This window comes from Schistosoma haematobium, chromosome 6, assembly GCF_000699445.3.
Source record: "Schistosoma haematobium chromosome 6, whole genome shotgun sequence".
Lineage (NCBI taxonomy): Eukaryota > Metazoa > Platyhelminthes > Trematoda > Strigeidida > Schistosomatidae > Schistosoma > Schistosoma haematobium.
This window is the reverse complement of record NC_067201.1, coordinates 5068910-5094233: the sequence shown is the minus strand read 5'-3', so window position 1 is coordinate 5094233 and position 25324 is coordinate 5068910. Positions and strand designations below refer to the sequence as shown.

General features: G+C 36.1%; 1 protein-coding gene across 1 annotated transcript; it reads left to right on the top strand.

The window, feature by feature from the left end:
• The first annotated feature begins 6302 nt into the window (after positions 1-6302).
• On the top strand, positions 6303-24785 carry SRP54 (Signal recognition particle). Its single transcript, XM_051216725.1, has 6 exons — positions 6303-6332; positions 10538-11166; positions 14702-14846; positions 15761-15912; positions 19325-19498; positions 23673-24785. The coding sequence occupies exons 2-6, from the start codon at positions 10738-10740 to the stop codon at positions 24189-24191; spliced, it is 1419 nt and encodes a 472-aa protein (XP_051065321.1). The 5' UTR covers positions 6303-6332; positions 10538-10737; the 3' UTR covers positions 24192-24785.
• Positions 24786-25324: the final 539 nt, after the last annotated feature.

Sequence of the window (25324 nt, the reverse complement as noted above, 5' to 3'; positions counted from 1 at the left end):
AACATTACACTATTAGCTTCAGTTCAGTAGTTGAATAACACCATTAATCTTGATATTGAACGTTTTGGTTTGTAATGAGTTAGATAAATAAATACGCAACAACTAATATTAATCAATAAGTTAATTAAAATTGATTGACAGAAACGAGTCGTCAACTTAGATTAGGTTTCTCAAAGTTTGACCATTTTTTCTTTGAGTTAAAATAAACTCGAAACAAACAAACAAACAAAACAACCTTGTTGTTCACAATAAGATGAATTAGAATTTAATTTAATTAAGTGGGTTATGTTAGTTCGTTTTGGTACCAAGAAAAGGAAAATGACAGCATAATTTAGATAAATAAATTATTTATGGTGACAATTAGTTTAATGTATTGAATGTTATTACAATATCAATAGACTTTTCTGTTAGTGAACAGATATTTTTCTTGTTTTATGAGGTCAATGTTACTGGTAATCATTGTTGGAATATGTCTTTTCTGTGTGAAGATTAATAATGATAGTAATCAGATTATTCAAATTTATATAGATGGATTGAAACTAGAACGTGTTGTACTAATGAGGTATGACAACTTGAACCGATTCATATATAGATATGCCTGGTTCTACACTGTAGCTGACTTACTGACTGACTGACTGAAGCTAGAGCTAATAATTTAATAATTAAAGTTCAGCGCTTAAAACAGTTTAACAAAGGAAAAGTGTGTTCAATTCATTTTGTATGTATTTAAACGTTTAACACGACCATTAAAATATGTGCTCCTTTTTTGTTTGTCCGACAGATTGGATTTTTTTCTATTTCAAATTTTAGACTGAACTTATTATTTGGTAGTTGCTTAAACACTAGAACGTAGTTTAAAATACAGTTTTCTCATGAAATTTCCTATTTCACCTTTAGTTTCACACTACCAATGAAAGGAATAGAGATCTTTGAGTAATTAAGTACTCTGAAGAGTCACCTTAATTATACAATGTAGAAGACAGATTCGCAAAGAAAAACATATCCGACTGTAAGCACACTTGCAGAGGGTGATGGAAATTTCACGGATATGAATTATTTGGCAACACTACCGCCTGAAACCTCTTTTTATACAAAAATCCCAAATTCAGTCAAACCAGAAGTCAAGAAAGAAGGGATCTGAAGATGTACTTGAATAATGGTTGATTTGTCAAAGTATGTGGAATATAAGCGGACTAGCTGTTGAAAAGGATTCGCAGCACGGTGTACTCGAATTCGATCTGGTGGTTGGTCGAGGACTTTCAGTTAGGGCTGTGTCCAATAAAACTAATGATGTCTACAACAATGTAGAGAGCTTACAAAACTGTTTATTTTACAGGTTTGTTCATCACTGTACCCAATTGTAATATTTTACTGATTTTTCACTGATGTACATGTCCCTGTAAAATATATTATATCCGAATAGACTGATTTGAACAGCTATACAAACATTTTAACAATATTACTGGTGTTTGGCTCTTGCGAGTAAAATCTTGTGAAAGTTCGCGCTCAGCACTTAGAAACACGTACTCCTACGATCAGTTGGCTCCAAATATTACCTGACCAATTAACGAGAGACAGACAGACAGAGAGATGAAAATTATTCATATGCTATAATCTATACGCATCCACATTTAATAGGTCTTGAATGTTGATTATTGTGACTTATATTAAGAGACAGAAACCCCTGCCATGAAAGTCACTGAATGATCAACGAAGTTTCCAAACTACGTGACATCTAGTTTTCAAATAAAGCTGGAAAAAAACGGAGCTTAAAACATATTAAATAGATAAATTAAGATGATTGATTCACATCATATAACAGTTCGCCAACTTTGGGATCTCATTCATCAGCATAATATCACCACTCAGCTTGTTTTTGGACATTATTTAATCACTTCGTGACAGAAACATTTTACCCCACAATCACACTAACTATGAATATCCTATTTCATTAGGAAACAGTCGGGAGAGTTAGGATTACTAGATGCAATTAAATAAACCTTTCTCAAAATATTTGTAGATGCAATTCCTTACTACATGTTGGGTTTTTTGAATAAATGTTAAATGGTGAATGACAGTCAGTTTAACGTGAGGCGCCCCAAACCCTGTGTGTAAGTCTAGCGCTTCCAATCGGCGTAAGATCCTTTTGACAAGTATGAGTTTATAAGTCCGTGGAAACTCCCCATTTATACATTCTCTGAGGTGGCAATTTTTCTCACGTTTACATACGTCTTTACTTCTGTTGCTTTCTTCATTCAAGTGTATTTTGTTTATTATCTGGAATGTTTGTAACCATTTCTAGTACATCATTTACAATTTCTGAATTGTGATCGACTACTCGAAGTCATTGAGTTGTGGTTACCTTTTCAGTTTTGTTTTACTTTATATTGATCCCGACGTTACCGTGTTCTTTTGGTGGATCCATGAGATTCTCATGCAATAAGTGCTTTTCGTGATTCTTTGGATTCCATCAATGTAACTTGTGTGTACCAAGCATTTTATTCTTCCTGACTTGATTGCAGCAGCACCTCTCCCAAATCTAATATTTTCTGTCCAGCTTGGATCAAATGAGTTTCACTTACTCGAAGAAGGGCTCCATACTTATTTGATTGATACTCCTGGCTTACTAAATTATATGGACATTCCATGTACCTGTGTTATTTGTCGCTCTGGTTGTCAGAAAATAGATTAATTTCATGAATTGCGAAAAATCTCGGTTTTCACCATGAGGAGTCATAATTCTTCTATATGAAGATCCCCCAACTCTCAGAGATTTAATGACTTTCTGGCTAATACTTTTTAGCAAGGCATTTTTCTACGGGATGGGGTTGATAACCCCATGTACAAATTTTCTTTATCGAGGCTTAGGATAGAAAGTAACTTTAGAAGGGCTACGGGCAGAAAGAAGTGTACAGCAAGCTGATGCTAATAATGTTCTTATATCTGTCTTTATCATCATGAATGTTTCCATGTAAGCACGCATTTAACGGTAGCCTAAGTAAAAAATCGTGGGCCGTATCCGGTATACAATTTAGTCCCATTAGGAATATTGGCTATGTTCATTTTTGTACCATCAAATTCAGTTTTTTTGTTGCAAATCAATACTGTCGTTATCTATTACAAGATCGTTAATACGTGTCTTTGTGGAGGTCCCTCATACATGTATCTCACGTGAAACGTTTTTTGGGTTTCATCTAACATGCAACGTTATTTCTCTGAATCTTTCCATTCACGTATATAATGTTTATTATTGGTTCAAATAGTTATTCTTACTTATTTTTATTTGCGGTTATTGGTTTTGATCGCATCCTTAATTGTGCATGGCATTTTGTCCGGTGTTTTATTGCTGCAGAACCCCATACCTTTGTAGTTGCCTTGTTGATCAATTGTATTTAACCATTTGGACTTGAACTTGCTGAAGCGATCAACTACCCAGATAAAGAATCAAGTTTCCTATTTGTCGGGAATACGTTTTCTCGTTCATAAGTGATTAGTTAAGTAATTCTTGACAATTTGACTATATTATATGATCTATAATTATGACTGGATGTTTAAATAGCAGCGTAAGTATTACACAACTTCTTGATACCCTTGTAGTGACTCACATTTATCACGAGAACACGACTGGTTTAATAAAAACAATTATTATTATAACCAACTGTACCAGTGTTTGTTTTAACGTGCTTTTGTTTGACTGTGCTAATGACAACTATATTGTGCTTCCATTCTTATTCTTACACTTTGATTGTGACTTCGCGCGAATTCGGTTACGTTCTGTAACCAAGCTTGTATCCTGGCACGATCTCGGTATCCTTTCGATACCACGAGATCGCCAGCAAATATATCTCGACTTGGTCCATTAACTGCCTTCTGATATTTGGTTTCTCGGGGATTTTATGAATTTATTTGGTTACGTTCGACCTTCGCCTTCTGATTTATTTGGCACGTGTTTCTTGGTAGCGATGTTCATAGTTAATCCCAACACGACACCACGTTACACCCGTATAGCTAGATCGCGATTTGCTGACATATCACAGTGTGCTACTCAAGAATATAACGAGAGCTCTGAAAATTCCTGAGAACATACATACTACGCATTAGTTTTGGGAGATGGTTGATTTATAATGGGAGAAACAACAAATTATGACATGGCTTCTCAGTTAAAGAGGTCCCTAGGACGGCATAAATCCTATTAGGTTAACAACTTAGCGTGGACAGTTTGAAATTATCTTCATATTTATGCTTCCATTCCTTAACTTGCTTTATCAATACACAGACAACTTGGAATAATTGCATGGGTGCAAAACATACATCATGTGTTATGCAGACTTAAGCATACTAACATTCTTTCCTCACTAATATATGTTCTACATGTTTCATTTTTTATGTAAAGGACACGCTAGTATTATAAAAAGCTGTTTACTTAATTCACTCAGTGGATTCACATCAGTGCATACCTATTTAAGCTTCTGAATCTCTATTGCTTGGAATTAATTTACATATTATTACTCTTTTAACATTTTCGTTATCTGGAAGTCAGAACTTCCTGTTTTCGTGCACACGTATCGACACAAATTGTTGTTATCGGAGCCGGTGTTTCCACAACTTTTGCTTACGTATTTGCATACCGCCTTAAAATAATATATTTGCTGCTACTGTTTGAATGCTGTTACCATATTTTAAGCGTAATACTGTTTCAAAGGTTGATAATCACTGGATATTAATCCATATGTGGAGCTGACTGTAGCAATCCATTACAAGGATATTTTCTTGATTGGACAGGAGAATGCTGACTACTGAATGTGACACTGTGAAACTTATTAGCTGTGTGATGCATGTCTGGGGTATATCATCATAAGAACAAAAGTGACTGAGGTCAGGTGGCAATCGCGATACAAGCAGAAAACCTTGAGGTCCAAAAAGCAGCAGCACTATGAAAGTTCATAAGAACTAATCAGGACACTCTGGAGCGTGTCCAACGGAGAGCCATGAAATCAGTTCGAGGACTCAAATTTAAGCCTTACGAAGAGCGCCTCCCATCACTTAACCTTTACCCATCAGAGTATAGGTGTCTTAGAGGTGACCTTTGTAGTGTTAGTCATTAGTTTTAGCCCATAATATATCTTATTCTAGTTTCCGGACATTCCGTTCTATTCGTTCTATTTGAGTCATGTTTTGACCTTGTTAATTATTCGCTTATTAGCCTTGACTGCTTTCATATGAGCGTATATGTGTGTACACTTCATGTCCCATGACTCATCACATGTCTGTAGCTTTATTTTGTCTGACTATAAATATTGAGTAATGCCCGGCTTGAATTGGAGCTGGCTTCCCAGCCATCTTCCATACGTGTCATTTTTGCTTTGCTATGCTTCATTCGCTTCATGTACGTAACATATGTGTTCTCAGGTCAATTCTCGTTATTCGATTTATTTAATTCCGTTATTGGATGACGCGATTTAAGTCGACGATGATAAACGAGAATCAGCGATAGCAAATATCCATACAATCTAAAATGGCATTGAGAACCACGGGACACAAAACCTTGTAGCGGTAAATAAATCCTCAAAAAAAGGCAATGATATATAAAAATCCCAAAAAGGAACAGACTCACAGTTGCAATTAGGTGTACCAGATCACGTCGGTCTCACCAATCCTTTCGATACCACGAGATCGCCAGCAAATATATATCTCGATTTGGTCCATTAATTGCCTTCTGGTATTTGGCTTCTCGGAGATTTTATGGGTTTCTTTGGTTACGTTCAACCTACGCCTTCTGATTTATTTGGCACGTGTTTCTTGGTAGCGGTGTTCATAGTCAACCGCGACCCGACGCCACGCTACAACGTTCTAATTGCTTACAGTTTTGTAGCGGTAAATAAGGCGTTGTCAAACACTGAATACCTGCGCCATCTTCAGTATCCTTAAAACTTCTGGACATACTCTTAAACACCTACTTAAACTTAGTTTCAACACTAACCTAAGAGGTAACACCCAGAAATCGGAGATACGACATAGCAGAACGGACTGTAGACACAACTTCTACTCCTTAAGAGTTGTCAAATGCTGGAATTCGCTGCCGGATGAGCTAGTACAAGCGACTTCTCAGGAGTCCTTCAAGAGGCAACTTTATCCATTCTTAAGGATTAAGGATAGTATCATACTATGATTTACCAATGTCTTTTTCCTCTTTTATTAACGTACCTAGGTTATTGCCTGGAGGTATTGGTGGTCCCTTGCTACTAGAAACGGAAGTCTGTTAAGCGAAAGCTTCTTCTATTCCGTCCACAACCATTTGAACCATTTGAAAGGCGGAAGCTGTAAGCATTACGGTACAAACGTTCGTTTTCTGAATTTTCGATTTTAATTCTAACGTTAGCAGTTTAACTAACTCCTTTTTATTGCTTTTCCTGTCTTCAGTACCCAAAGGGTTGCTTAAACACTTATTTGCTGTTTTCAGACGGTAGTTGTAGTAGTTTGCATGATTATGACACCTGAACGGTAACTGACATAAGCACGTTGTTGCTCATATCTGCATTACTATTGTAACTGTGGTTTAAAATGGCTTTCAAATCAATGTCTGCGTTTCAGCTTGTAGTTGTGAAGATAATGATTGATTCTCTATCAAAGAATCCGGGAATTATCTTCCCTCACCAAAGAAATCGGTTAGACTTAATTAGGCTGACGACCCTATAGCAACTGTCAGCCTTATCCCGAGACTCAAACGGCACCTGAAAATGCATTTTTCGCAATAAGGGGTGCTCCTTTATTTAGAGCTCTAATCACTTCGGAAGTAATAAAAAGGTGCTTGTTGTATCGGGTAAATTTCAAAACGGAACTTATGATTCCGTGGGTTACCTAGGGTTAAACTCACATTCATCCGATAGGATAAGCGTTATTTTGCCAAGATATTCTGCTCTAGGGCAGTGAAAATAAACTTCGAGATCACGTGCTATATTAAATGAACATGTACATTTGAATTACTATTTTAAGGTATTCTTACCTCTTACCTAAAAATTCCTACGTCATTTTCATTTCAACTCATTTTATGTGGCATGGTGTAATTTAGCTAATAAACCGCCTGCGGTCGCTTAGTGAGTATAATGTTGTGATAACTAGGTATGGCCAAAAACTGGATACCATCAATCAAAATAAACACTAGTAGATTGGCTGTGTCACTATCTGGATAGGCTTTCTATGTTTCACTTGAAGTAATAAAAGGCAATATCGAGTTTGTGTTCTTTTATCCGTCGTTTTGTGTTCACATGGTTTTTTAGAGTCGTAATATTTCTGTTTTCAACACCGTTGCAATTTAGAGACTTGAACTCATCTATACTGTCGGATATTTTCTCAGCTCGTAGACTGCGTAAAATAATTGATGGCATTGAGTGTTGATCGGGCGATTGTAAATTAAGTAACGACAAATGTGTTGGCTTCGGATTTGGCGATTTTATCCATCGAAATGTCATCAGCGGATAAAGAAGCACGTTTGTGTGCTCATCGAGTTGTTAGTCAATGATCTTAAACTTTAAGTCATTTATTCGGAATGTTTTTCACCATTAGATGTTGAAAAACCATGAAGTGTCATTAGCTGTGTAATGTTATGTGCTTCCTAATTTTGTACAAAAATTGGTATAATGTTAGTTAAGATTCGTAATTGCTTCTCACTCCAGTATTAGGTTGCGTTCACACTTAATTTACCAGCAAAAGCTGGTGTTTTTGTGGAAAGATTTTAGTTCTATATAGTCACATCACAATTGCAAGATACAATACAAATAAACCAGCCCGCTAATACAAGTATGTAACTACTGTACTTGGCTTTATGCTACGCTACTTCAGATTCATCGAGTGGGGTTCATACGCTCTCCAAGATACTAAATAAAATATTATCCAAGGATACTAACATACCTCTATTTCAAATCTCTGCAATATTATACCAATGAAAAAAGCATGATAATTTGTTTTTAACAAGTCGCTGGCGTAATTAGTAATAACTAGTAATTTCTGGGATGTCTTTGTCATCGTTTTTCGTGTCATTTGGATAGCTATCCATGTTTAATTAAGGTATTCCCAAATTGGATATTTTTAGCAGTACATATTGGGTAATTTCATTATCGCTCAGTGCGCGGGTCAAATCAGGTTATTTATTTATTTAAACATAAACATTAGTACATAGGAGGCACCAAATACATATGCGCCACACAATAACAATGAGGTTGTGATGAGATAGAGAATGTAAAGTGCGTATAGGAAAAAGGAGAACAACAATGAAAAAGAAGTTATGAGTAAATTCATAATACAATTAACGTGAAAGGCAGTTCAGTTAGCAAAACACAAACAGAAATTCACTTTTATAAGGAAAGTAAAAGATCAGTCTTCACGGATCGTGGAGGAAAGGATAGTCTGATCGATGCCGTCTTAATCGTAGGCCAGTTGAACTGCTCCTCGAAAAACTGCCCATCGTCTAAGACCTCGGTAAATGTTAGTGATTGGCATCCTTTCATCCTCACAGATTGTTTCGCTCACAACAGACTTCTTGCTGCCGGTGACTCGGATGAGTTAAAAGAGCTTCCAGCAGTTACCAGATGCAGCTGCTACTCCCAACTTACTGGAACGTTCCGACCACCAGGCTTCTCGGTCCTTACGCAAGCCTTGCCTTATTTCATTACATAACAGTCTCCGTTTATAGTAAAACTCGTGGTCACCCGGAGTAGCCTAACGTGCTTTGACGAGTTGTAAGGGGCTTGCAGAAATCCAGTGCCTATAAGCGGAACATTTTGCGATTCCGCAGGCGGCTTTACTAATCATTTTCATGGCGTCATAAAGTTGCACTCAATGCTCATCTATACTTTTCGGTGGGTTGATAGTTAGCTTTGAACTTGGTTTGATATTTAGTTGAAACAGAAGCTACAACCAATTTGCTGACATCGATTCCTTTTTGGCTATGAATTTATTGACCACTGAAACATGAGATAAGATTAGCGCAAACAATGGCATCATCAGAGTTCAGATAAGCACTCCACATACCGGCGGTAGTTGGTTGCGATGTGATCAATCTGAGTCCAGGCTTAAGATGCAGAGGAAGGACTCCAGCTAACACATCAAGGACGACAGTGCTAAAAGCTAGTGTTAACCAAAAACAGGTATTCTGCACAAAGTTGTAATCGACGGTCACCGTTATCTGACCTGAGACAAACAAGTCCCCATTGGCCACCTACACGACTCTCTTCTGTGCTTAAACGCCCGATCTGTGCATTCAAGTCTCCATCTAGCACTACAATATCTGTCGAACCCATTTTCTGTAGAACACTTAACTGGTGGTAGGGCCCGTCTTCAATCGCATCTCGGCTGCAATCTGTTGGAGCGTAGGAGGAGATGACGAAGACATCATTTCTCACATCGATTTCTTTACACTTGGATGGAGCTTTCCGGTCTAACAGCACATAACCGACTGTCCAATCGACCAGTGTTGTCTCAACCCTAGCGCTTAGTGCGGCACTAAAGCCAGCAAAACGAGAGGGAGATGCCACAGGGTCTCCAGATAAACGCATGTGAAACAAGCCTTTCGAAGCGACAAATGGAAAGCGAATTTGTAGTACTTCACTAGGGTCTTGAATACGGGTCTCAGATAGACAAGAGATGTCGATATTAAAACTTTCTAAAGACAGAGCCAACCCTATCTGCTGTCCTATCTTTATTAGTATGCGAACGCTGAAGGAAGCCTATTTGAATGGTACATGTGGTTTCAGAAAGGCTTTCAGTATTCGTAGTCGGTGGTAGCATTCAACTTTCGACCAGTCAGTGACTTGAGATCGTTTAGATAGGTCAGGGTTTCCATCGTAGGCAAGGTTCTGTATAGGTTGAAAAATAAGAGAATACACAAAATGAAAACAAAAGGCAGTAGATAAGCGACGTAGTATAAAAAAAAAAGAAAACGAATGTTGTGAAGTGGTTGTGAATGTGATTTTTCTGAGTGCGAATCGAAGCAAGAATAATTTTTTCAGTCGTAATCACTTGGTTTGTGTGTGGGCCGGAATACCACCCAGCGCTCAAACTGAAGCAGATGATCTTAGGGGGCCACACCTTCAAGCCTTGGACATTGAGCTCTAATACACAACGCAGTGGATCAACCTTAGGAGATCCAGTCTCATGGTAGTCGATGACCAACAACTGGTTCATAAGCCATTTGTTCCCTCAGCATCCTGAAGCCTATGTGCACCAATGGTTTGGAATCAGGGTTTTCCAATCCGCCCAAGTGGATCCTCTATATCCACCAACCCGGTTAGAGCTCTGGATGTTTGCCTTCTATCCTCTCAATTTCATAAACAACAACCCACCACAGGAAGGCAGTGAGTAGGAATTCCTTGGTAGTGGTTGCATACACGTGGCCATTTGAGAACATTTCGAGAGGAAGAGTGGACCCTCCTCACCCTCGACCGTACCAGGGCATTTGGGGTACACAAAAGTTCATTACATAAAAAACGTGATTTTGGGAAAACTTGACTTTTAAGAAATCCTATCTTTTTCTCCATTTCAGGCCTAAAAATGGTTTTAGCAGAATTGGGGAGGAAAATAACTAATGCTCTTCGATCTCTAGGCAATGCAACTATTATCAATGAGGATGTTCTAAATAGCTTACTAAAAGAAATATGTACAGCTTTAATTGAAGCCGATGTAAACATTAGACTTGTCAAACAATTGCGTGAAAATGTCCGTGCTGTCATTGATTTTGATGAAATGGCAGCTGGGTTGAATAAGCGAAAAATCATTCAATCTGCTGTGTTCAAAGAGCTAGTTCATTTGGTCGATCCACAAGTCAAAGCTTGGCAACCTGCAAGAGGTTCTTCGAATGTAATTATGTTAGTTGGTCTTCAAGGTTGCGGTAAAACAACTACTGCTACTAAATTGGCTTACTTTTATCAAAGAAAAGGATGGAAAACTTGTATGATATGCGCGGATACATTCCGTGCTGGTGCTTTCGACCAGTTAAAACAAAATGCTACAAAAGCACGAATTCCCTTTTACGGTTCTTACACCGAAACTGACCCAGTCGTGATTGCACGAGATGGTGTACAGAAATTTGTAGAAGAGAAGTTTGAAATCATCATTGTAGATACTAGTGGTCGACACAGACAAGAAGATTCATTGTTTGAGGAAATGCTTCAAGTGAGTTGTCCTGTTTTCTTCATTACTACGAATATCTTAATTTACGTTTTAATAACTGAACTGCCTCCATCTTCACAACCTTTTTTTACTCTGGTTTTCACAAAATTTTACTTGCTTAGGCTTGTTACTCTTAATGGAGCATAGGCCGCCGACCAGCATTCTCCAACCCACTCTGTCCTGGGCCTTCTTTCCTAGTTCTATACAATTCTTGTTCATTTTTCTCATGTCTATCTCCATTTCCCGACGTCATGTGTTCCATGGTCTTTCTCTTTTCCTTTGGCCTTGAGGATTCCATGTGAGGGCTTGCCTTGTGACAAAGTTGGGTGCTTTCCTCAATGTGTGTTCTATCCACTTCCGGAGCTTCTTCCTGATTTTTTCCTCCGCTGGGATCTGGTTTGTTCTCTCCCACAGTAGGTTGTTGCTAATAGTGTCCGGCCAACGGATCCTAAGTATTTTGCATAGACAACTGTTAATAAACACCTGTATCTTCTGGATGATGGCTTTCGTAGTTCTCCAGGTTTCCGCTCCATAAAATAGAACTATCTTGACATTTGTATTGAAAATCCTGACCTTGGTGTTGGTTGACAGTTGTTTTGATATCCAGATGTTCTTCAGTTGTAGACATGCTGCTCTTGCTTTTCCGATCCGCGCCTTCACATCTTCATCAGATCCACCGTGTTCATCAATGATGCTGCCCACATATGTAAAGGTTTTATATCTTCCAAATCTTCTCCGTCAATTGTGATTGTATTGGTGCATGTTGTGTTGTATCGGAGAATCCTGCTTTTCTCTTTGTGTATATTGAGACCTAGTTCTGTTGAGGCTGCTGCTACACCGGTCGTCTTCTCCTGCATTTGTTGTTGCGTGTGGAATAGAACAGCCAGATCATCTGCGAAGTCTAGATCGTCCAACTGCATCCTGGATGTCCACTGTATCCCGTGCTTCCCTTCAGATGTTGATGATCCAGTCGATCACCAGGAGAAAGAGAAAGGGTGAGAGTAAGCAACCTTGCCTGACACTGGTCTTTACTTCGAACGACTTTGTCAACTGTCCTCCATGCATGATTTTGCAGTTTAATCCATCACAGGAATTATTTATGATGATGATTATCTTCTGAGGCACGCCGTAGTGTCGAAGAAGCTTCCATAGTGTTGTTCTGTCCACGCTATCAAATGCTTTTTCGTAGTCAATGAAGATGTAGAGTGATGAATTCCATTCAATTGATTGTTCCACAATGATCCGTAGTGTTGCGATTTGGTCTGTACACGATCTATCCTTACGGGATCCTGCCTGTTGGTCTCGAAGTTGGGCGTCTACGCAGTCCTTCATCCTGTTTAACAGTACCCTGTTGAAGACTTTTCCCGGTATTGAGAGAAGAGTGATGCCTCTGTAGTTATCACACTTGCTGAGATCGCCTTTCTCCGGTATTTTGATCAGAAGTCCTTCTTTCCAGTCTGTTGGTACTTGTTCCTCATCCCAAGTCTTATGGGAGAGAATGTGGAGCATCCTTGGAGTTACCGCTGCGTCTGCTTTCAGTGCCTCTGCTGGAATGTTTTCTGGTCCTGCTGCTTTGCCACTCTTGATTTGTCTGACGGCCGTGCTGATTTCTTCAATTGTTAATGGGTCACAGAATGTTAGATTATTGTAAATGTCTGGTATAAAGATTCTAGTTTATTCGATTAAAAGCATTGTAGATCAAATTTAACAGGATGATGGTTTCAGAATAAAAAATAATACCTGTCAGTAAAACGTTAGAGGTTTAGGAGAGGCGAGGCGTGAATGCATATTTACCATTGTAGCTGACTTTACCTCTATGTAACCTAGAGCTTTCAACGATTGTTTAGGATTTTCTTCCAGGAGAGATTTTCTTCATGATTTACGCAACACAGTCAATGACCTTATGGACTAAACCTATGACTGATCTTACTCTGTTTCCTCAACGCAACCGTTCTTCGGCAGGCATCACTAGTTAAGGTGGACGATAGTTCTACATGCATGTTAGGTGTCTCCATTGCCTTAGATAGAAGGGGTTCATAAATTTGTTCGTGATTTTTGTCAATGCTTTACATTCAGTGTTTCTGGCACGTAATTAGTGTGGTGATGGAGCTTATGATCAAATACATGCAACCTGGACTTATTTTCAACTGTCACTGATTGTAGGTTGCTACAAATTGCATTGCTGCACAATAATATCCACCATTTAGTAGATAGTTAAGATTGTCACTGATGGCAAAGGAAACTTGCTTCCATGAGCAACAGGCTAGACTAATCGCTTGATGAATAATAATGCTACACAGTTTTCCAGCGCTACTTGGGCAATCCCGTTATTCAGTCGTTAGAATTTAAGTGTCTTAACCATAGCTCATGGTATACTGTAATGTATTAAGGTAAGATATACATTTTCTAAAAGGATTGACAACTAGAAACAACTCACAGTTTAAGATGATAAGTCTGTCTATACATTGTAATGCGCTTCGAAATATAGAAATATTTAAAACTTAAATAAAGGTCAAGAAAAATAATAGTAATGATTTTTCATTGTAATCAAAGTGATTTGATGGACTTAATTTGAATTTGCCTGCAGCTAATGCTGGATTCCATTTCCATAACTGAAGTCGTTCAATGGAATAAGTAGGTTTTTATTTATCTTTGCATATAATGATTAAGAAAATTGATTATGCCCCAGAGAAATCATTATACTTAATGTATTACGATTATTTATCCCTTTACTGTTCAGCTAAGCTGCAAATTAATATGACCAGTATCCAGAATATCTGACTAGAAAAGTGTAACCTGTTCTGACTATATATTTCTGTGCAAATCGTAGTAAAATACATTGAAAGTTCATAATGTAATGTCATGATATTGTGTTGAAAGTTAGATTTTTAGTGACCCGGGATCTGACTCCAATTAGATCATGTGTTGATCGCTATTGAATGTTTGCTATCGAAATATATATGTCACCTATCCTCGTATATAATTATATACTTAACTCGCGTTAGTGAATAAAGGAATCAAAATAAGGCAAATACGACAAAGGATTTTGAATACGTATATTTTGTACAATCATTGATCTGGACAGACAATCAGAGGAACGAAGCAAATAGACGAGTGAAGCGAAATGACGCACAGTGGAGAAGGCGTGTAAGCCAACTCCATTTAATCAAGTGTTAATCAATATTTATAGTCACACAACAATAAACTACCAACATGTGGTGAATAGAATAAGAAGTGTACACACATCTACACTCATATAAAAACACTCAGGGTTGATAAGTGAATAGTTAACTAGGTTAAAATGTGACTCAAAAAGAATGGATAAATTGGCCTGTCCAGAAGATGGAATAAGTTATATGGGCTTAATATAGTAACCGACTCTACAAACTTACGTTCATTCACTTTAAACCGAGGTATTGATCCTCTTCCTAATAAGTTATATTTGGGGATTGTACAGTTCTAGAAACATGTTGAAACTTTTATTTTTTAGATGTAATATAAATTATGATTATATAATGCATCTTATTTATATTCTTAGGTTTCAAATGCTATTGAACCAGATCATGTTATCTACGTCTTAGATGCTTCTATAGGTCAAGCTTGTGAAGCTCAAGCTAGTGCATTCAAAGCAAAGGTTGATGTATCATCAGTTATTGTAACAAAACTTGATGGTCATGCAAAAGGTCAGTCAAATATTATTGCATATGTTTAGATAAAATTATAATATGATCATTATTCATTAGAATGTAGGAGACAGTTTCATATTGATTATTCAATAACTCACTGGTTAAAGCTTTAATTAATTGTTACATTTTTTGTTATGTACATTTTGTTTTTGTCAAATGTCTTTTTGTCTATTATTGGAAGACTAGCTAGACTCCGCTGTTGCTCATTTCATCACCTAAAAAGTTAGGCGAATTGACGTAAGTACCAAATGATAGTTTATAAAATACATAATCATAATAGTTTTCCCTACTGTCCCGATGTATATCAGTGAGTAAATCTTCTGTAACATAGGACCATGCACATATACGCATCGGTCTAAGTTGCTATACCTCATTAAAATAACAAGATGAACACCAAATTTACAGAAGTAGTTACTTCAATGATAGTCATATGTATATAGGAATATGATGCAGGGAGAAAGAATTGGTTCGTAGAAAGAAAGCTATAAAGTAATTTTAATCTAATAGATTAAGGAAAGACAAAAAGTGCATACACCAACGCCATTATTATCGGTTCTGGGCCTTGCCACTCAGTCTCCAACCACTAGTTACGATAGTCATGCAGACCTGATGTATACATATCTTTACTAGTTCACATTCTCAACGTCAAACAAATTATAACCAATACATAATACAACTGGAACTATTTACTTCTGAACTTATTAATTTTAAAGACCTCCGAGTCTTTCTTATTGATGCTAATCTTGGTATAGTGCCTTGGATGAGATTGTTGTATGGAATGTGTAACTTTGCAAGATTCTTTTACTTTCGTTAGTTAATCTACATTGACACTATAATAAAAAGCTTCATTTAAGTGATATATTTACACGTATTTATCTCTGTTTTCGAAATTTTTCAATTTTTTTCCTAAGGTGGTGGCGCCTTAAGCGCAGTTGCAGCTACACACAGTCCGATTACATTTATTGGAACTGGTGAACATGTAGAAGATTTTGAACAATTTCGAGTTCAACCATTTGTACAAAAATTATTAGGTTTAGGTGACTTAGAAGGTTTAGTGGAACGTGTAAGTATTATTCTATATAATTAAAGTTAGTTAATGATATCATTAATTTTCTTTATGTTGTTTTCAAATGTGCTGTCTAGACATACAAATACATGTGGAATTTATTTAATTTTAGTTGTTTTATTGAAGCATTGTTCATGTTTGGTGAAACAATTGACTAAGGAATGCTGAGGTTATACTTGGAATACTAGATAAGAATTGTATATTGGTCGATGAGATTGTGGATTTTCATCGACTGAAGTGTTTGAGACATGTGCTATGTTGCTCCAGTCACCACCTACCTCAGTACGTAATACTGGATGGTATAAGAGTGATTTTGGAGAAACTTAGTAGCTACCAAAATCAAACTGTGCTGTATCACTCTATGAAAGTTATCGACTGTTAGAATGAGCTGTATATAGACATCTGATTTGATTGTTCTCTATAAGCGTTATTAGTGACTAGAGACCTTAAGTAACATGACTTAAAGTCATTTTCAATTGGCCAAGTGGATTCATTGTTTATCATCAATATTTTAAGAGTGATCATTATCTGATGATTCTTATACTCAGAATTCAATTTCCTTTCGGGCATATTCTTTTTCTTCACAATCATAGAAGCAATTTGTACTTCGATTCGTCTGCTAGTCATGTTGTTAATTTCATCTAGCCATTTTAATATAATGTGGTAACTTTTCCTGATGCACATTTTTTTCAGATTCCACATTGTTTCTAACCAACTAATTGATTGACTTGATTCATTCAACTTTCTATACTTCTACTTATATCATTATTTCAGTGATGTTTTATCAGTTACAGAAAAAAACATTTTATGATATAAGCAGGTACATACCCTTTGATTAGATCTATTTTTAAGGACCATTTCCATATTAAGGAAAAGGAAATGAATATGATTTTCTAGTTTTGTTTATATTAATTTAAATAAACCAATTTTAGCATCTTGTACATGAATTACAAATAACCTTTAATGTTATATTTCTCTCCATAGTTCAGATCGTATTTACTTTAGTTCAGTTAGGTTCACTCAGCAAACAAGTGTGTAGGTCCATGTCCTTGTTTTTATGCCAAATATTTTGTGTAGGAAAACTTAGGATATATTATCCAGCTACCTAGAATGAATCAACTCCCGAATTCCCTGGTACGGTCGAGGGTGAGGTGGGTCCACTCTTCCTCTCGAAATGTTCTCAAATAGCCGCGCGTATGCAACCACCACCAAGGAAGTCCTACTCACTGCCTTCCTGTGGTGGGTTGTTGTTTATGAAATTGAGAGGATGGAAGGCAAACATCAGGATCTCTAACCGGGTTGGTAGATATAGAGAATCCACTTGAGCGGATTGGAAAACCCTGATTCCAAACCATTGGTGCACATAGGCTTCAGGATGCTGAGGGAACAAATGGCTTATGAACCAGTTGTTGGTCATTGACTACCATGAGACTGGATCTCCTAAGGTTGATCCACTGCGTTGTGTATTAGAGCTCAATATCAAAGGCTCGGGGTGTGGCTCTTCAAAGAAGACCATCAGTTTCAGTTTGATTGCCGGGTAGTATTCCGGCCCACACATAAATCGAATGACGAAGTGGTGCACATATCTATTTAGTGCCTCCTTGTACCAATGTTTACTTGATTAAATAAATAAGAAAAAATTAAGCAAAATAAGGTTTAACTGAACATTAAGCTGCCATATATGTAGATGTATGTACACTTATTCTATTCATCGCTTATTTTTATCTGGCTATAAATATTGATTAACACTTGATTAAATGGAGTTGGCTTACACGCCTTCTTCACCGTGCGTCATTTCGCTTCCTTCGCTTCGTCACCCTGATTACCTGTTCAACTCAATGAGTGCATGAAATATACATATTCATCATCTATCCTCTTATTTGGCTTATTTAATTCCTTTATACACTATAACGGATTAAGTCGATGAAATATCAGAGAATAAACACTATGTATATTTTAATGATAATCAATCATATGATCTAATTAAAGTTAAATACACGAGCCATTAAAACATAATTCAATTTAATAAATGATATGAACATCATATCTTTACTACATTAACTGATTCATGAATCACTCATCGTGGGTTTTTTTCTTCTTGTAAATGCGAATTTACATTTAGTAAATCACCTTTTGTTTTTCATGAATATTCATGTCGTGTAACAATGTAATAAGTTCAATATAATGAATTCGATGTTCAATATCACGAGTACTTGGTTTTGTACAAGTTCATAGTGTAATGTATGCTACTTGTTTTGACAGATATAAGTAGTATGTAGCATCATTTTAAAGTGGAATGTAGTGAGACTATCATTTATGGACAAACTTTAAGCAACACCAAAAAGACCTTGAGAATGTCCACCTACATACTACAGCTAAATGAGGGTTATAAACCAATATGGAGAATTAGGATTAATATTTACAGTTGATATTTAGGGTTAGGAATTAGATATAAAATTTTCATCCTGAACTGACATCGGCTATATAATGCCAAAACTCTATTTAACCAAATGAATGAATTAATTGGGCTCCAAAATTCAAAATCTGTTATCCTAAATCTGATTGGTTCGTCCATAAATTATAGTCTCGCTGTTGAATGCATACCAGATGATCAAGAATATTCACTTGAAGAGAACAGAAAGTAACTAATCCTAACGGAAGTGAAAGAATCATGAAACATGTAAAGGAAAATTAATGGAAGATGTGTAGTTTTCATATTTTACGAAGACATTGTCATTTTGCATTGAACAATAAATTAGTTCTCCTCAACTGAATGTTCGTTCACGACAATAGTTTATTGGTTATTTTTGACTTGTATGAATATATAGTTTTAATTTTCCTTTTTTTAATGTTTTATTCATACCCAGACTGGATCTATTTTGATTTTCATATTTTACTAAGCTACTGTGTGGTTTTTTGCCCACCTGAGTTGTTGTTCACTGCAATGCAGATACAGACTACTTGGTTGGGGTCCGCATGACTATCGTAACCAATGGTTGTAGACTGTGGGTGACATAGCTCAGAATCAATCACAATGGCGTCGGTGTATACATTCTCTGTATTCTCTTAAACTATGAGACTAAGACCGTTTTATATCTTTCTTTCTACCAACTAATTCTTTCTTCCTGTACTATATCGTCATATGCAATCCTTCTTTTATATGTTACTACCATTGAAGTAAGTACTTGTATGAATTTGGTGTTCATCTTGTTGTATTAATGAAGTGTGGCAACTTGAACCGATGTATATATGTACCTGGTCCTACGTTGTAACTGACTGATATAAGTGGTTATTTTATGGTTATATTGTATGCTATTTTAAGTATTAGTCTCTGTGGTAAATCTAATTTTACATTTACATAGTGCTAAATTTAAAATATATATATTACCATTTTACTATTTTAACGTAGGTTACAGAATTAAAATTAGATGAGAATGAAGAATTAGTGAAAAAATTAAAACAAGGTGTATTCACTTTACGTAATATGTATGAACAATTTCAAAATATCTTAAAAATTGGTTCATTTTCACAAGTTCTATCAGCTATACCCGGTCTTGGACAAGATTTACTTGCTAATGATCAAGTAAGTAGTTGTTACAGTTTTTTTTCTTTTTAAAAATAAGTAATTAATTTCTTATATTTTAATGTTGTTTTTTTTCTTCTAAGGTGGTAGTTGGAGGGAGTTGACAGGAAACTTTGCTTGACCTAAGTTTCGTGATATTTAGTAATCGTGAACAAGATGTACTTGTAACCTTGAAGGAACTGATACTCCTTGGCGGATTCAAATCCGTGTTGCCCAGTGCCAAAGTCAATGATCTTACCACTGAGCTATTGAGATAACGACTGACCTCCTGTAGGACTAACATTTATTTACAATTGATCGATCACTGAAGGGGTGACGAATCCCATGTGTGTTAAATCCTTCTTTAGTGCCGATCGAATTTTAACAATCAAGTTGTGATGTTGCCACTTGGTGTAAATGATTGGGCATTGTGTACATTATCTTTTAAGATATAGATGTAAAGTGGTGGTTAGAGATAATTGATAGAATACCTTAGACCCATGTTTTGTTTGAATGTTATCGCGATGTTGATTTGATTGAATCACATTGTAATTATTTATAACATTAACTTGGATTTCCATCAAATTGCTTTTTTTGTCAAAGATTAACATATCTGAATACCCTTCAAAGAGAATCACAACTTTATATTTTATATAAATTGGTTATATTATCAGCTTTTATAAACAACTAAATTATTTCATTCATGTTCTGTACATCAATTCTAGTGTACAACATTAGTTGTATTGTAGATGAATTAGTGGTAACTAAAACACTAATTCATAATATTTGTTCAACTTGTTATTCAGTTTAGTAATTAAATGTATCTTTTCATTCAATCGGCTACAATATACGATCAGGCACATATATCGGTCCAAGTTACCACACCTCATTAGCACAACATGATAATTACTGAACTCACAGAAGCCGGTAAGAGTAGAGGATATTCGTAGGTTGAAAGAAAGCTAGGGGCGGCCAGACCAAAACATGGCGCAAGTCCATGAAGTCACTGACAAGTAGACTGAGTCATGTTAGTAGGTGTAGACTACCTGGTTGGGGACCGCGAGATGATACCAAACGATGGATAGAGACTCTGAATGAGATGGCTCGAAATCGTTTGCAATGGCGCAAGTGCATCCACTCTTTGTGTTCTCCCAAATTCTAATCTTCTGAATTCTTAATGTCCCTTATTTTCTTTCCAAATTTATTTCACTGTATTATACTTTTTAAATAACATCTCCGAACCCTAATCTTCCCGATTACTGCTTATACTCTTACTATGTCTACCACTACGGAATTTGATTCGACAACTGCATCTCTGTGCTAATGTGGTATGGCAACCCGAACTGATGTACGTACGTACGAAGTTCTACGTTGTTACTGACTGACTTACTGTACTCATAGAAGTAGTTACTTTAATGGTAGTAATATATAAAAGAAAGATTACCTATAAAGAATTAGTTCGTACAAAGAAAAGTATAAAGTAATCTTACGGTTTAGGGGAAGAAAAAAAGTGTATACATCTATGCTTTTTAGGAATTCCTCAATATACTTGAAAATGCTGGATGAAATAGTTGTAAACAATCGGTCACAATCACATTCATTTATAGCTTTATTCCAATCTTTTCATTGTCATTTATTCCTTTCTATACATTTGTCTCGTGTTTACTCGTCTTATTGTATTCGATATTATTTCTCTTCGTATGTTTGTTAACTTTATTGTTCTTTTTTCTAATTGTAAGATTTGTTAAGGCTAAATATGAATATATATATAGCCAAGATTTCATCCACTTAACTTTGACGACTGATATTTCTACTTGGCCACTAATATAAATAAGTGAATTTTAACAGAATAATCCGAATGGATTTACACTAGTTATATTTTGATTGACGGCAAGTCAGTCGGTCAGTCAGCAACAATGTAGAACTTCGTACATACGTACATCAGTCCGAGTTGCCATACCACATTAGCACAGAGATACAATTGTCGATTCAAATCACATAGAGATAGAGGTAGTAAAAGTTTAAGCAGTAATCGGAAAGATTAGGCTTTGAAGATGTTATTCAAGGAGTACAATCCGGTGAAATAAATTTGGAAAGAGAAAAAAAAGGAACATGAAGAATTCAGATTGACGGCAAGTATGATTGGTAACTTAAAAAACTTATATTTTACTGAGCTATGGAATATCAGAAGATAGTGCCTAGCCTGTGAGGAGGACTCGATATATATATATATATATATATATATATATATATATATATATATATATATATATATCACTTTAAACAGTATAAAATTAAGGTGAGACAAAGACTAAATATTTTATACTAACTGGTTCAACAACAGAAAAAGATCGTTTAGTAAGGTTGTTCTACTCACTTGGCAGGATAAATCAAAATCTGGGGAAGGAAAATTTCTACTTCACACTGACCAGTCAACTAAATAGTTGCGATTTGTTTTTGTTTCAATCATTTTCTATTCATCGCTTAGTTCAATGTAGCTAGAATTGGAATTGAAATTTATACCTAACAATTGAAAGTTGTGTAGCCTAACCATTAAAACTAACGACTTCAACTAAGTTAGGTAAATCACCGTCTACAAGATTGATATGAGCCTCTAGTTTTATTTATCGTTAAAAAAACACTATTATTGTTAGTCTATGTGAATATTTATACAATAAGATTTATCTCTTACACTATACTACTGGTTCATCATCAATTCATAGTTGATTCATTACAAACAGTGACACATGCACATGGTTTCTAATTTTGTAGTTTATATTCTGTATATACATTGTCTAATATTTTTATCATATGTGACTGGAAAATACAAGCCACTACTTACTGTAGTCTATTCTTTTTTAAACAGTTTTTTTCCATTAAGATAAGCCACCAAATGCCCTGGTACGGCCGAGAGTGGGGAGAGTCCGCTCTCCCTCTCGAAATGCTCTCACATGGCCACATGCATACAACCACTGGCAGGGAAGTCCTACTTACTGGTTTCTCGTGGTGGGGGTGTTGTTTACGAAAATGAGAGGACAAAAAGCGAATGTCCGGCGCTTTAACGGGACTCCAAACCAATGGTGCACATGGGTTCCAGTATCCTGCGGGAACAAATGGCGTATGAACCAATTGTTGGTCACCGGCTACCATCGGACTGCACCTCCTTACGATGCTCCCTTGCCTTGTGGATCAGACCTTTAGGTCGAAGGCTCGGGGAGTGGCCCTCTAAGATAACCACCTGCTTCGGTTAGGGCACCCGGGGAGTATCACAGCCCTCACACATATCGAATGAGATTTGAGTAGTGCATATGTATTTGGTGCATCCTTGTATCAATATCTGTGTTAAATAAATAAAAAAATAAATTAAGATATAAGCCGTAATAATTTTCTAGATTTATGTCAATAACTTCGCTGATAGTATTCGGTAACTCCTTCTTGGAATTCCAGAACAACTGTCGAAATGAATCAATATTAATTCAGTGTCGTTAAGATGTCGTTAAATCTCATCGATTATGAATTAGTTTCGTAATGTTTAAACTGAAGTATAATTCGTCGGATTTGTCTTGTTATTTTCAATCTACCACGATGGTAGATAATAGATTAGATATAAAAAACTGTGAATTGGTGAGTACTCTGAAGCCATTTTGTTTGATTTCATACAATAATTCATATGTACTACTAGATATATGTGTGGTGTATGCTACTTATGCTGACAGATATAAATAATATATAGCAGCAGCAGGGAAGGTGAATGCCTGTCAGCAGAAGATTACAATGAGGAGAACAGGAAGGAAATTGGTGAGCAATCGAAATAACAACAGAATAAGGAAAGTAATGAAGTGTGTAAAAGATAACAGAAAGAAGATGTGTAAATGATGTATTTAGTGTATGATTTTCATATTTTACTAAGCTACTGTGTGGTTTTTTACCCACCTGAGTTCTCGTTCACTACATGTGGTTAATATAACCACAGTTTATGTGTAATGTACATGAAACAGCTTATTTTGCAGAATATTTGTATTAAATTCACCAACTGTAGCGAGTCAAAGTAAATATCGTTTTTCTCATCTTTGTGAATTTGCAATAATCAAATGACCTGTCAATATTATGAATTTTATTTGTCCTCTGTGTATTATCTTCTGTAGTAATTTAACCAAACATTATTTTCCATATGATTCTTTTTTATCTATGAAAGGAAAGTCATCGACGTTTAAAACGTCTTATGACAATTATGGATAGTATGAATGATTATGAGTTAGACTCGGATGAAGGAGGACGTTTATTTAATCGACAACCTGGACGAACATTACGAGTTGCTCGTGGGGCAGGTGTTAGTCAAGCCGAAGTAAAACTTCTATTAACTCAACATAACAAATTTTATATGGTTGTCAAAAAAATGGGTGGTATCAAAGGACTATTTCAAACTGGATCAAAAGGTGGAGCTATGGGTGGATTAGGTGGTGGTCCTGGTGGAGTTGGGGGCGGAGCAGGAGGTAGTGGGAATACACCAAGCTTAGCTGAAATGGCTGCGGCTTCACGATCCGTCAGTGCAGGTCAAATGGCAAAATTAAATCAATCAATGGCAAAAGTACTTGATCCACGTATCCTACAACAAATGGGCGGTATGGCCGGTCTACAAAATATGATGCGTCAATTACAAGCTGGCGGTGGTCTTGGACCGTTTGGTGGTGGTGGGGGTGGTCGTTTAGGTTAAACTACAAAAAGTTTTTTTTAAGAAAAAATGCAATTGCCAGATATTTGTCTTTCTTTGTAAAACACATACATATACCTTAAATTCTTTGTTGTTATCTACTATTCACTTCTTTAAACATTAAAACTGGAACAGGACAAGGTTTGTATATACAGTACATACGTACATACAGTTGTTCGTTTTAATGATTTGAATTAAACATGGTCTATTTCCTCTGAAAAAATAAATGTTTGATCTCTTTCCATTCCTCTTATTAATTATGTAATCCTGTTTATTTGGTTATCTTTTACTACCTCGATTATAAATAATGTACTGATATTAGTGTGTGTGTGTGTGTGTGTAATGATCCGAAAGAAAAGAACATGTACAACAGTTGTTCTATTTTATGTAATATGATCTTTGGAATGAATTGGTTATTGTTTACTCCGATTAATATATTATATTACTCGATGAAGAGAGAGAGTGGCTAATAGTATCTGTGATTCATGTTTAATTTCATGATACACATTACTGTTTAACTCAATAAATGTTTTGTAATATTTTCTTTCTATTTACTATTAACTTAAAAGTATCGGAATAAATTAATTAGAGAAAATTTGTAGCTCAATTGGATGATTTCGATGGAGTTTTGTTCTCTAAGCTGGATGGTTTTGATCGTGGAGCTTTCATCGTTCTTCTGAACGACATCATCAGCATAAACTTGTCAATTACAAGTTAAAAGTCAACAGGACAGGCTATGAACCACATGTGGAGAAATTCGAACACTCCACTTCTACCTGAAGTTTGTGCTGATGATGTCGTTCAGAAAAACGATGAAAGCTTCACGACCAAACCATCGGCGAGACTATAATTTGTGGATGACCTTTGAGTGAATCTTAAATGACCTTGAGAAATATTAGCCAATCAGCAGACAGCCAGTATAGGGTAAAAATATATTATACAAAACCAAAGAATTATTGTGGACACACTTCTCATACATAGTTTAAAAACTTGTCAAGGTTAGGAAGAGGTTCAGAGGTTCTAAAATCCGTAATGCATATAGTAGAGGAAATCATCTATATGGCTACGCGTTCGTCTACAAGGTGATGCCTCCTAGAGTTGTGTTTGGTAAGGTCGCGAAGAAAGCGTCTAAGATT

Coding starts and splice junctions, on each gene's coding strand:
- SRP54 (XM_051216725.1), top strand. CDS start 10,738: ATGGCAGCTGGGTTGAATAAGCGAAAAATCATTCAATCTGCTGTGTTC. Junction 11,167..14,701: donor TGTTTGAGGAAATGCTTCAA/GTGAGTTGTCCT, acceptor TTATATTCTTAG/GTTTCAAATGCTATTGAACC. Junction 15,913..19,324: donor TAGAAGGTTTAGTGGAACGT/GTAAGTATTATT, acceptor ATTTTAACGTAG/GTTACAGAATTAAAATTAGA.